The following is a 14,064-nucleotide window of genomic DNA, read 5'->3' on the forward strand; positions in this document are numbered from 1 at the left end:
CAGCAGAGGAAATCTCTTCATCTGTCTCTTCTGGCAGAAATCTCTCCTGGTTGGTGAGACTGCAGAGAGTTGTTTATTGAGAGTAAATAACCATGAAATACCACACAGCTGCCAGCAGTTGCCCCCTTTTGCTTGATCAGTAGCTGTGGGAAGGGCATCCCAACCCAGAGTGAGGCTCAAAGTTACCTTTTCACCATCTGCAGAGAGAGAAGTGAATTTTACCCTGTCAAGATTGGATCAGGCTAAATTTTCAGTATCAAGAATATGTATTGAGTATCAGACTAAAGTATAATTTCTGAATATCTACTTTCTGTTTGCTGATGCAGAGAGATGGGTTTGCGTTTTCGTTCTGCTTTAATAAAATACCAGTATAAAACAAATTAGGTTTGCACAGATGGAGGAATGTGAAGTGTAAAGTGTTTGGTGATATCTATCATGTCCTGCCTGGAGAAACTCTCCCATTCCTAATTTTATTTCCCTGTGCTCTGTTCCAGCCTATGGACCAGGCTTCTCTTAAAAACAGCGACGTTCTCATCCTGACGGGGCTGACCCAAATCCCCACTGCCAACCCCGATGGGATGGTGGGAGAGTTCTGCAGCAACCTGGGTAGGTCACAGAGAGAAATCTCCTGCCTGTTTTATCATCTTACTCATGGCTTTGGGTGGGAAATAATTCTGAGATTCCTGGAACTGAATAAGTTGTCCAGCTATAGCTCCTGGCATAAAACTACCTGTTTAGATTTTACGATGTGCTCCTGATGTCATTAATACAGTAAGTGCTTGGAGAGACACAAGTTGTACCTAAAATGTTTTGGAATGGAACAGGTATAATGAGATTTAATCATCTGCTGCCCCTGGTTTGCTAAGTATGTCACTTGGCTGCCAACAGGCTACATGTTGCCTGGGCTTTGGATATTGTTCCCAGCTGAGATATTACTATTTCCTTCCTGTGTATCAGCCAGAGTGAAATCTTTACATGCTTTTTTATGACTTTCAGTTTTGAAAACAAGCACATCTGCTTCCCTTCTTACACCTGACTTTTAAATATATCAAAAGCAAACAGCACAATCTCTGTTTAAAAAAAAAAAAGTCATGATATATTTATAGACCCCCAGAAATATAAAACCTAATCAGACGCTTTCACAGCTGGAAAAGCTGATAATTGCAAAGCTGTGATATCAGTGTGAATGGCAGCATTTTCCAGCCTGTTTGGAATGTCACATCCAGTGCCGTTCTCTCCTTTTCTCCCCTTCCCCCTGCTCAGTTCCTCTGTGCTCTCATCCTTCTTTCATCAAACCACTTTCCATGTCCTGCTCTGTGTTGCCTGTTCTTTTATCAGAGATCTTCCCTTTATTTTAAATTCACTACTTTTTACAAATAAAAATAAAAAGCTTGTGATGGGAGGATCCTGACAAAGGTTACCAAAAGACATGACAAGACTAAATCAGACTAAATTCCTGGTCTGGTGGAATGGGTCCCTGCTCATGGCACGGGGTTGGAACTGGATGATCCCTAAGGTCCCTTCCAACCCAACCCATTCAATGATCCTAAATATCTGTTAGTAGAGCACGTTTTGGCATTTTATAAGAATGATAATCATGGGTTTTACTAAAGATCCTCTCTGCCAGCATCCTGGCTCCAACAGGGACTGGGTACAGATACCTGGAGAAGAGTAGGAGAGCAGGGTGAGATTATAGGGTACTTTCCTCTCATAATCTTTTAAGTATTTTTATTTCAGGAATTTCCTGAATTAATCATGATTGTGTAGTTAATGATGTTCAGTGGTTTTGTTCAATTCATCCTCCCCTTGAAGCTGTGTTAACACCCATGACTTCCCTTCCTAAATGTGTGTTTTTACATGTATGTGTGTATTTCATCTGTGTTTTCGTTGTTTTTAAACACTGTGAATTTTATTACCCTGTGAGCTGCCACAGATCAGCCCTGGTGACCTTGTTTTGGTCAATCCAGATGTGCTGCCCTTCTCTGTCCCTCCTGGACCTTCACTGAGGTCACTGTCCCCCTGACAGACGGTGGCACAATCCCCTCCTATCATGCTGAGTAAACAAGAGTGAGACTGTTAATTAAAATGCTTTTAAAAATTAAAGTCTTCGAGCTGTAGTTGGGCCAAAGCAGAATCCAGATGTTGACTGTGTATAAATAAACATGTTACATGTGTCAGTGCAGGTGGCTGTTTGTCTGCACAACTTGTTCTGGGTTACAGAAACATTCTGAACTATTTTTAGGGTTTTGCAGGTCCTCAGGCCAGTTTCTGTCGTGAATGAGACAAACTCAGAGAAATGAGAAAATCATTAAAGACCAAAGGAGGATACATGCTTAAAATAATGCCATTGTAAGGATGTGGAATTTGAGTGGTACTTGCCAAAAACCAGCAATCTGAGGAAACTAAATAATTCTATATTAATGCAGTTCTAGGACTGTCTTTTACATGACACCAGCCGTATTTATGTACTCAACATCAGGAAAAGAAAACAGAGAATCAGTTTTCTTTCAAAGAGGTAGAAAAATCCAAAGGCGATGTGTTACTGGGAAAATCAATTGAGTAGGCAGGCTGAGCATAGCAGTTTTCATCTGGTGGTGCCCATTTCCAAAATGTTCAGGGGAGTGCACCAGCAGCTCAGAATACTCAAGGTAAAAACTGTAAAGCAGACCAAAATATACCAACACTGTGTATGAAGAGGTAGCAGCATGTTTGTGAAGGAGTGATGTGAAGCACAGAAATGGAAGTGTGAAAATTGCACCTCAATCTCTGTTTTCATCCCAGCATGTGGAGCTGCAGCCCTGATTCCCAGGATTCCTGTCACACCGATTTCCTCCCCACCCTGTGTGTGCAGCACTGAACCCACACGCTGTCCCACCTCCACCTTCCTCTCAGTTTACCCCACACCCCTTTTTTCCCTGCTCAGCACTGCAGCACCAGCACTCTGCAGCTCAAGGAGAGCAGTTTTATTTCCACATTGCCCTGGGCACCAGCAGCAAAGCTGCCAGTCTGTCTGTGGGGACAGTTGGTGATATTTTGTGTGAGTGTGAGGCTGTGTGTGTTTATAGAGCAGAAAAGAGCACAGTTTGCTTTTCAGGTGCCAACTTGACCTTGTGGCGGCAGCTGTTGGGAAAGCAAGGATCTCTTTGTGAGTTGTAAATTGTACAACTTGTTATGGAGCTACTGAAGGAGACTAAATTTGAAATGCCAAGATTATTATACAACTTTTATCAAGAGAGAGCATCCATCAGTCACCGAGATAAATTGGGCTTTAAACAGCTTTCAGATAGATGTGTCCTCTTACTGACAACTTTGTAATGCTGCAGAGAGCCATATTGGACCTGCTGCTTGTGTGGAAAGCAATATGCTTGGAAAGGTTTTCCCCCTTGTTTTGCAGAAGCTGGGAGGAAACTCTTATCCCTTTGTGGAATCTGGGATCCCTGGTCTGGTGGGCACCTGGCTGGAACCGTTCTCCACTCCCTAGATTGTGATTTTATATCCATTATTGCTCACCAGCTCTGTAGTTTTGCTGGGGACAGAAACTCAAGCTGGCACCTCCTCCAAGACTTTACCCTCCGATATTTCCTCTGTGGCCGCAGGAATCTTGAACTTGTGCTTGTTTTCAGCAGAAAAGGCTTGAGGTTTCCAGAGAACCAGTGGTTGTGAGGAAGGGAGAGCTGGGAATTCAGGCTGTATTGGGTTTGGCATGGCCAAGTTTTGGTAGTGTGGGGCTACAGGGGTGGTTTCTGTGAGGGGTTTCCAGAAGTTTCCCCCATCCCAGCTGGCTCCAGGATGGACCCATTGCTGGCCAAGGCCAAGCCCATCAGAGGCTCTGGGATAACAGCAAAGAAGGATAAAGTTACTGTGCAGGAGTAATGGCAGCCAGGGAAGAGGAGAGTGAGGATATGTGAGGAGCTGCCCTCAGACCCCCAGGGCAGTGCAAGAGGAGGGTCAGGAGCTGCTCCAGGCAGCAGAGCTGGGATTCCCAGCCCAGGGTGCAGCCCAGGGAGAAGCAGCTGTGCCCCTGCAGCCCATGGGGGAGCAGAGATCCACCTGCAGCCCCTGGAGACCCCACACTGGAGCAGGGGGATGCCTGCAGGAGGCTGTGACCCCATGGGAAATCCACACTGGAGCAGGGTCCTGGCAGGACCTGTGCCCTGTGGAGAGAGGAATAATAAATTAAACTAATTTCCACAAGTCAATTTTGTCCATGATGGTAATTTAGTCATTGATCCCTCCTCGGTTTTAACTCTCCCCACAAGCTTTTTGTTACATTTTCTCCCCTGCCCAGCTGAGTGATAGAGCAGCTTTGGTGGGCACCCAGCCTCCAGTCAAGGGCAAAGCACTGCCAAGGAATGGAACTCACATTTTTTGTGGCCTCAACACATTCTTTAACCTCTATTCTGCATCCCATCCCTGGACTGTGCACCCTTCCTGCTGCAGTGGGTGTAGGTGCTTTCCTTTCCTCTGCAGCATTTTTGGGTGCGTAATGACTCAATGCAAATTCGGGTCCTGGAGCCAAAGCCTCAACTTCCACCTCCAGATGGCTTTGAAAATGTTGTTCTTAACCTCCTCAATGCTCTCTTCACGTCCTGTTTGCAGCTGGGACAGTTTAGATTTGCTCATGTGAGGGGGATAATGCCACACATTGCTGGGATGTTTGGGAACATCTCGAGTTCTAGACAAATGTGAACTATTGCTATTCATATCCACAAATATTTTGATGGTATAGTCTGTATATGGCCTGGAGAAATAAATCCACTACCCTGCAGTTGTATTACAAGTGATCTAGGGCCCCTTGTTTATCCCCAGTTGTTGATAGCACCATGTCATAGGCATTGACTGCTACAAGGAGTAAAACAACCACAAATGCATGTGAAAAATCCTACCAGGCTGGGCCTCTCCTTGAACTCTGTAAAACATTCAGCCAGAAAAATCTTCCTTGAGGAAGATTTTGCCCCATCAGGGGCAAAAAGACCCTTAAAGTGCTACATTCATACCCCAACAAAGCTCAGCAAGAAATAGAAGTGAAGGAAGTGATTTTGGGGGGATGCAATATTTGTATTTTCAGGCTCTTCCACAGCTTGTTGTGGAATGCTTGGTGCGTAATGTTACTGCTGCTGCACTGCTATTAAAAATAGATGGTTTTACCCCACGACCACAGGTGAAATTGCTCACTGAGCTGAACAAATATTTCTCCTTTCCCAGAAGGTGCAGAATTTTTGTAATTCATTCTGCCAAAAGAGCACAATGTTTGCTCTCTGCTTGCTTTTGCTATTGTGCTCAGATCTGTCTCAATTACAGAGTAAACTTATTTTTCCTTTTTCTTCTCCTCATTTTTATCTAGTCCCATGCTGTCTGCAAGTTTTAAATTGTTCTTGTTATATGGAAAGGACAGAAATATTTAGAGTTTTTAAAAAGGACAAACATTCCATCACCCATTTCTAGCTCTGAGGGCTGTTTGAAATAACCACAACCTTCAGCCTTTCATCTGAAATCCAAGCACAGAACAGCTCACCATGTGCAGTGCTTTTGGTTGAGGCCTGGGAGCTGTTGTCCTTCCTCTCTGGGGGACAGCTGAGGAACGGAGCAAGGTTTATTTTGATGTTGAGGTGGTTTGTGTCACTCTTTATCCTCCTGTGCCAGTGCACAGCCGCCCTCTCCTGTCAGGAGTTTTCCATGTGCTCAGGCTGTCATGTGCCCCCAGCTAAAGGAGTGGAATCGCTTCATTGAGCTTGGAGAAGACAGAAAATAAATGTATTTAATGATCAGCAGTTTTCTTCCCAATTCCTGTGCATAGTTTGTTGTGCTAATTCGTGCAAAAGCTGCTTTATTTAATATTTGGATGAAAGAAATTTATTAAAAGTTTAAATACGAACCCAGTGAATTGATTTGTCTCATTGTCTCTCCCTCAGCCATGACTGTCCGGAATGGGGGAAATGTGCTGGTTCCCTGTTACCCCTCTGGAGTGATCTACGACCTGCTGGAGTGCCTCTATCAGTACATTGACTCTGCAGGACTCTCCAACGTCCCCTTTTATTTCATCTCACCTGTTGCCAACAGCTCCCTGGAGTTCTCCCAGATCTTTGCTGAGTGGTAGGTGTCCCAGGGCAGCCCCAAGTGCAGCCTCAGCTGTGGGAAAAGGCAGGTGCAGGTTATCTCTACCTGACAGATTCTAAAATACACCTGATTGGGATTGTGAGCACGTTCCTCAAGTCACCGGGGTGGGTGGGTGTAAGAACGTGTTCTATAATTAGGGAAGGATGATTTCCTATAGAATGTGCAAACCCAATCTCTGCTTTTTGGTGCCTACACTAATGAGTAAATTATGTTCCTGACTTCAGTGAGTTTTAGCTGTGCCTGTTTGCAAGTCTTAGCCCCCACAAAATCTACCACGTGTCCCTGGCTAAGCAAAATAGAGTTTTCAAGCTTAATTTTGCTGAGCCGTGGCAAGAAAAGGCCAGGAGTGTCCTGGGCTGCATGAGGCAGAGCAGAGCCAGCAGGTCAGGAGAGGAGATCCTGCTCTGCTCAGCAGTGCTGAGGCCACGTGGGCAGTGTCCTGTCCAGTTCTGGGTTCCCCAGTACCAGAAGGATGTGGGATATCTGGAACAAGGCCAGCACGGGGCCATGGAGATGAGGGGAGGCTGAGGGAACTGGGACTCTCCAGCCTGGAGAGCAGAAGGCTTAGGGGGATCTTATCATCGTGTAGAAACACCTGATGGGGAGTAATGAGGATGAGGGTTCAGTCTCTTCAGCGAGGCCCACTGGCAGAACAAATTCAAACACCTGAAATTCCATCAGGGTAGGGGATTTAAACTGCCAGAGGGCAGGGTTAGATGGGATATTGGGAAAAAAAATACTTCCCTGTGAGGGTGGGGAGGCCCTGGCATAGGTTGCCCAGAGAAGCTGTGGCTGCTCCACCCCTGGAAGTGTCCAAGGCCAGGTTGGACAGGGCTTGGAGCAGCCTGGGATGGTGGAAGGTGTCCCTGACCATGGCAGGGGGTTGGAACAGGATGAGCTTTAAAGTCCTGTCCAACCCAAACCATTCCATGATTCTGTGATTCTGCAGCCTCTGTGCAGAGAGGTTGTGGAGACTTTGCTGTGGAGGCATCAAAATCCAGCTGGACACAGTCCTGGATGATCTGTTCTGCTGAGAGTGCTTGAGCAGGGCTTGGACTTGATGATCTCAGGAGGTCCCTCCCAACCCCAACCATTCTGTGATTGTGAGCCCTGGAGAGGAGAGCCCAACCACTTCCCAAATTCTTACAAATGGAGACATGCTCTAGAATACTAAATACAGTAAGGTAGCTTTTCTCTTCTTCCTCTCTGGATTTTGGAGTTCAGGAAAGAAAAGACAGGTCCTGGAAATCTTGTGTGAATTGATCCCTCAGGAGAATTGTAAAGAGGATTGAAATCTGGTGAATTTACATGGAAATGGAGGCAAAGGTTGATCTGTAAAATAGAGGTTTGGGGTCAGAACTGTGGTTGCTATTCAGGGATTCCAGCCTTGTAATTCTACTCTTTACCCAGCTAAAGGAAATGTTCTGGTCTTACTATCCCTTACACTTTATCAAAATTACTTTGACCCAGGCTCATTTCTTTTTAATAAAGTGCAAGTATGAGCCAGGCAGTGTTTCCCAGAAAAAGCCACCAGGACAGTGTCACTGCAGATCATTGTCACGTCACCCAGACCTCTGATAAACAGCTTTTTTTAGCTGCTGTAATAGGATGAATCAGGAGCCTGGGTAGAGCTCATCAACAGCTCTCAGTATCTCTGTTTTAAAGATAAGTGATTGATGGAAAATGCCAGGTCACAGTGAGCCCTGGGCCGTGGGGAGAGGTAGTTTACCAGCACTGTAGCTGCAATAATAAAATGCACAGGGGAATTGGATTAGAGTGAGCAAAAGGACCAAGTCACTGCTGAGGATGAGGCAGTGGAATTTTTCTCTTGACAGATGATTTGGCTTTGCAAAAACTGCTGAGGTCTGGCCTAGGAAATGCTGTGGATGTTGAGTTCCAGATTTGTCTTGAGCAGCTCAGGAGCTCCATTCCAGTGTGTACAGAATTACCTTCAGCTGCCTTGCACCTTCTCTGTGCCATCCTGCTGTGGTTGAGGTGTTGTGTCCTGTAGGTGTTGGTCCTCTAACCAGAAGCCCTGGCAGCAGCAGGACGGATGGGTGATTTTGCACCTGGTGCCTCAGGTCCCAAACCTGTTTTCTCCAGGAGTGTAACAGTAGATGGCAGCAGATGCTGCAGGATGTGCTGCACCTCTAACCCGGCTGATTTCCTTTTCTTTTAAAGGTTGTGTCATAACAAACAAACAAAGGTGTATCTTCCAGAACCTCCTTTTCCCCACGCTGAGGTGAGTTAACCATAATCTTGTTTGCTTTCTGGCTCACAGTCCACACAGCGTAGCTGTTGTTTTTCTGATGAACCCTTCTACAGCTATTTAAGTTTTGTTTAATTTGTCATAAAAGTGTTTCTTTCCCTTTGCTTTCTGTGATGAATTTGGGAGCATGGGGGAGGAATGAGTGATGGTGTTCCCTCAACTCCAAAATTACCCTGTTTATTCCATCCTATCACTTGCACAGGCTGGCCCGGTTCACTCCTTCCCCTGCAGAAGGAGATCTGGTGTGGGATGTTTGCTCTTATCAGCTGCAACCACGAGCATTCCCTTTGTCCAAGCAGTTTATTTCCAAGTCTGTGAAACTAAGAGCTTGTTATCAGAGCCAGCTTAGTCATGCCAATTCCTTCCTCCCTCAACAAAGCAAGCACCATGTCTGCTGCAGGAGGAATGGTATCTTGAAAGAGAGATTTTGTATCAAAATCTAAAGTTTGCAGCACTGAGTGCTGTCAGTGGCAATTTTAAATGAAATTATTTGAGCGTTGTAATGAAGCAAAGAGGAATGAGGATTCTGAATTTGGAGGATTTCCCTGCAATGTGTGGTGAGGGGATTTTGATCCTCCCTGCAACAGAATAATAATTTGAGGGGAAGTTTTAGCCAACCAGAAATTAAATAAAAGTGGTATAACTGATGCCTTCAGAGTTATCTCACATATCAGGACAGGAAGTTCTCCCTTGGGAACAGGTTGTTTTTCCACTGAAGTAAACAAGAGGCAGAAACAGGACTGAGAATTTTAGCTAAATCCTACTCCTGTAAGACATTGACCCAGAAAACTGCTTCCTTTAGTTGCTGTGGTCCAAACTGTTTGATGAGATGTGCAGAGTGGCCATGGCAGGTTTAAGAGCCCAGAAATTCAATGCTTTCACAGACACTGGGTGTTTTTTTCCTCTGAGATATCTCATCCAGGGACTTCTTCTGGAAACTGCCATTACCCATCATATCTATCATCTGTAGGTGCTTCAAAGGCATTGTTGGGAGTAGGATCAATGTGTTTCAAGCAGGATGTGCAGTGAATTATGTATAATCTGTTACCAAGAATAATGTGGACTGCAGGGCAAGCCACCTGTTCACCACTTATTTTATAATCAAGAAATTCATTCCCACTGATAAATCAATTCCAAATTCTCTGAGCACAAGGCTCTGCAGCCTTGCTGCTGACTCTGCTCTCTGTCCATCCCTGCTTTCTGGGGTGTCCTTGTTGATCCACAGTGTCATTGGATTCACTGACAGCCCATATTCTGGTTCACAATATTCACTGGAACTGGCAGATTTAAGTGAAAACCCATCCAAAAATGAGAAGCCAAACATGCAGCTGTCAAAGACTGGATTAATTAACCCATCTTATATGATGGGTCTTTGTGTTTATAGAGTGATAACTCTGTCCTCTAATTCCTAGGACGTTTTATATTCTCTTGGGGCCTGTTGATAGTGAGATTTCGCCAAATTAGTGAAGCAGCTTTGCTGCTTCATGTGCTTCATGTGTAGATCAGGGTAATTATGCAGGAAAGACCTCCCAGCAGTGGATCCCAGATCAGCTTCCCTGCACAGAGGGAGGAACGTGCGTGTTGCAGGTGCAGGATGGAACATCCCGCAGGACATCCATGCCAGGACCCCAGTGCTCAGCACGTGCCTTGGGTTCCTTCTTAAATCTCCAAAATCTCACACCTGACACCATATTTCATTCACACAGTGTGAAACATCCAGAAAATCTCTTCCCAGCACAATCCTGGGCCTCCACAACCCCCCCATGCAGGCAGGAGCTTTGCTTACTGGCACTTCAGGGGATTTTTAATGAGTATCAGAAACAGACAGTGAATGATGGTTTCTGTTGGAGATGTTGTTAGTGGAGAATTGCTTGGCTTTTTTCAAAGTAATGCTAGGCTTGTGCAATGTAACCTGTGCTGAAATTGCCCATCATGAAAAGATGTGCTTAACTGCTCGGTTGTTGGAGGAAAATAGGGAATTACTCAGACATGCCTCTTACTTCTTAGGAAGCATTAATAACATGGCTGGCATGATACATCAGAGAGGACAGGCCAGGAAATAAGCTTCTAATTATCCACAGAACAAGCCCAGCCCAGCATGCTGCTGGTCCTGAAATTTGATGTCCCTGTTAGTTGTATAAACAGCAAGATTTAAAAACAAAGAAGGCAAAAAATCCCCCAAATCCTCGATGTTGTCCCTTGCAGCAATGAGTTCCAGCAGTGCCTGATGTGGAGTAGAACAGAATAATTCCTTCCTTTAATCAGCTGTGATTGTATTTGGCATTTCACTTAACTATGCCTTTATTATTGTCACAAGAGGATAAATAAAAGTATCTTCATTGTCTCTACAATTACTATTTTTATTTCTCCCTACTCTCTACACTCAGTTGTTTGAAGCTTTTGCATTGTCTCTGCATGGAAATTTTCCACTTTTATGATTTATGTTGCGTGTTTCGAACTCATTCCTTGTTCTGCTCTGCTGAATAAAGCCAGACACATGTTCAGCTCTGCAGAGAACCCAAAACATTTCTCCCTCCTTGTTTAATTCCACTTTAATGGAGCAGTAGATGTTCATCTTATCTGCACCTCCACGGTCCTGGTACAGTTCTTGTGGTGGCAGTTTGCTTCCTAACATCCAGTCTGAGTGAGCAGGGAATACTTTTCCCTCTGTTAGGAGCAAGGAATGTGGGCTGAAGTGCTTCAGGTTTGTAGGGATGGATTTGGACATCAGTTCTTGCAGAATTTAATAAAAATGAAGTGTCCAGGTTCTTGTTGAAGTCTCTCCTGCAGCCTTTTACTGGTGCACAAACTAAAAGAGCTTCTTTTTAAAGGTTTTTCTGAGGGAAGAGTTGCTGTGACTGCAAAGCCAAGAACTGGAGATCCCAAATAGTTGTCAATAAAGGCTGGCAAAGCAGGGGGTGGTTTTCACTTCTAAGGTCCTGTATCCATTGTATCCAAGGATCATCTGTCTAAAGAGGCTCAGATTGAAGCTCCCCAGTGCCTTGCTGAAATGCTGTGGAGCATAAACCAGTACTTTGTTTAGCTCAGATTTGTTATTCTGGTATCCCAGAACCAATGTGTGGTGTCTTACCAAATTCCATATGGGAATATCCCATCCCAGCACATCCCCAGATGAGGAATTCGGGGTCTCCTTGATAAATTTAACAGGATCCATGGCATGTACACTCTGCACTGTCCCTTCTGTGGAGGTAGAGGCTTTATATTTATAAAAGAATGGCTCAATTGTTGTAGCTGAATTGTTCCTCTCTGTTCGATCTTTACATGGACAATTTCAGGCTCTACAATAAGTGAATCCAGACTCCTCTAAATGTCTGCAACAATAAAATTTGAGAGGTAATTTGTATTGATCAGTATTTGCCAGTGGAGGGAGAATTTGGATTTACTGTGCTCTTATTAAGGATGCTGTTAGCAACATCGAAAAGAAATGGCTGCAAAAACCCTTTTTTCCTGACTCAAAAAAGCACCAGGGTGGGAGTAATATTGATTCTGTGGTCTTAAATACCAGAATTTGTCTTCTTCATCTTTGATTCCCTCCACCATTTACCAGTTCCTGCATAACACATTTAAATAAATACCTGGAATCAGGTGATTGTGTAGTATTATGGTTTGTTTCATAGTATTGTATAGAATTGTACTGTAAATATTATCATATAGGAGTTGGACTGAGCGATCCATGGGGGTCCCTTCCAACTCTGGACGTTCTGTGATAGGATTAGGCCCCTGTTAGTGTAGATCTGATGAAGGGAGGGAGGGAGGTGAAGTAATAAATGCATCTCTCATTTCCTGATAGGAGCCACATCTGTTCCAGATTCTGGATACAGAGCACACACACACACAGAGTAAATATCAGCGTATCTTGGCTCACTTCAACAAAGGCTACACAAAGGCTCTGGAGATTTATCCTGTTTATAGCAGCAGTTGCTGACCCTGTAAATCAAGTGTACAGCTTTAAAGGGAAACAGAACCATTTGGGATTTCAGAAAAACACAGCTCTCACTCTTGATTCAGTACTTTACCAGCCCCTATCTCTTAAGCTTTCAATCAATAGTGGTTCCTTCTGTAAAAAAATGCTCTGAATGTTGCTTGTGCTCTCCAGAAACAAAATTTTCAACCTAAATATTGGCTGGCTCAATACCAAGCATTGGTTTTGGCCCAGGCTGGAGGTCTGACCATGGCACAGTGAAGGCTGTCGTGTTTACACATCTCATCTCATCTGGAAATACAAAAAACCTGCACAAATCATTACCAACTCGGTCCCCTTAATGATTTGGGAAATTTTGCTGGACCTGTTTTGCAAGTTCAGCTCCATATATTTTTGATGGGGTGATTAAAAGAGACTTTACTGTAGACACTAAAATCCAGCAGCTGCTTTCTCACTAGAGTGAGCAGAATGTTTTTAAACTTGTTTTTGTAGCCTCTCACCCCTACTCTGTCCACCTGTGAGAGTCAGGGATTGTGAGCAGAGCTCTGGAGCCTCACCAGACTTATCAGAAAAGATCTAGCAAGATAAAAAGAAAAGATGAAAAAAGAACCATCACCAACGAGCTCCTGAAAACTGGATTAGAGATCCTGTGTCTCTTTACAAAGCAGTAGGAGGGGATTTGAAGCTTCCATAATGCTTTGAAGAAAATACAGCTTTTATGTTGCTGAGCACACATTTGTGGAGGTATGGCAGGGAAATGAGCTGTTCACTGCTTTCCACATCCAGTGCTGCTCTCACATCGTCCAAAAGATCTGAATGCTGCATACAAATATAAATCATTTGAAGGAGAAGATGCTGGAAGAACAGTTCGTGATTTTTCAGGAGTGTCTTAGATAAATACTGGCTGTAGAGATGTCTTTCCATGACCTATCTGCCTGTCCCTGGAGGAGTTTTCCCCTGGAATGTCACACATCCCATTTAATATTTGAAATATAAATCATCCTCCTTTTCCAGTTTACCCAGTTGAAACTGCTTCTGCAGCTTGAATTTTGAGACTCTTGGCATCCCTCAAAAGGAAAAAAAAAACCAACATGGAAAAGCTTTTTGAGGCCATTTCCTACAAGTTCATTTAAATGTCAGTATTTTATGGATTCAAATTTGTTTTACCCATTGTCTGCTAAACTGCAGTTTTTATTACTGAAGCTAAGTTTAGATTCTAAACCCTGCACTCCAGATGTGTTAATCAGAAATCTTTACCAGTATAATTGCAGGAATGTTTTTGACATTCAGTGCCTATCAACTGCCAGAGCAGTTATTGGATGGGTTTTTTCCAATTTCCCTCTTGAAGATTAAATAGGAATTTTCTATTACTTGTAAACTGCAGAAAGTGTAGTCCAGTTTCTACTTCCTCCATGATTTCAAAGATCCACTTGGAAATGATCCGCGTGCATCTACAGCACTGTGTAATAACCTGAATTCTGAGGTGCTTTGTGGTGCACAAGTTGCTGAGAATTCTCAGCTTCTCTTCATTTCCATGCAGGTACCTTAGATCTGCTATGGTAAAAAGTAACACAGGACAAGGGAAAATGGCCTTAAACTGAAGTGAGGAAAGTTTACATGAGATATTAGGGAGGAAATCTTCCCTGTGAGGGTGGGGAGGCCCTGGCACAGGTTGCCCAGAGAAGCTGTGGCTGCCCCTGGATCCCTGGAAGTGTCCAAGGCCAGGTTGGACATT

At 44.1% G+C, this 14,064-nt stretch overlaps 1 protein-coding gene across 1 annotated transcript in view; it reads left to right on the forward strand.

Annotated features, from left to right (window-relative positions):
- INTS9 (integrator complex subunit 9) overlaps positions 1–14,064 on the forward strand; it is a 62,001-nt gene that overhangs the window by 26,586 nt on the left and 21,351 nt on the right. Inside the window, exons 9-11 of the mRNA XM_008631041.2 lie at positions 495–606; positions 5,913–6,093; positions 8,299–8,359. Coding sequence (XP_008629263.1) covers positions 495–606; positions 5,913–6,093; positions 8,299–8,359 — 354 coding nt within the window. The remainder of the gene's footprint in view (positions 1–494; positions 607–5,912; positions 6,094–8,298; positions 8,360–14,064) is intronic.

This window comes from Corvus brachyrhynchos, unplaced genomic scaffold (assembly GCF_000691975.1).
Source record: "Corvus brachyrhynchos isolate BGI_N302 unplaced genomic scaffold, ASM69197v1 scaffold203, whole genome shotgun sequence".
Lineage (NCBI taxonomy): Eukaryota > Metazoa > Chordata > Aves > Passeriformes > Corvidae > Corvus > Corvus brachyrhynchos.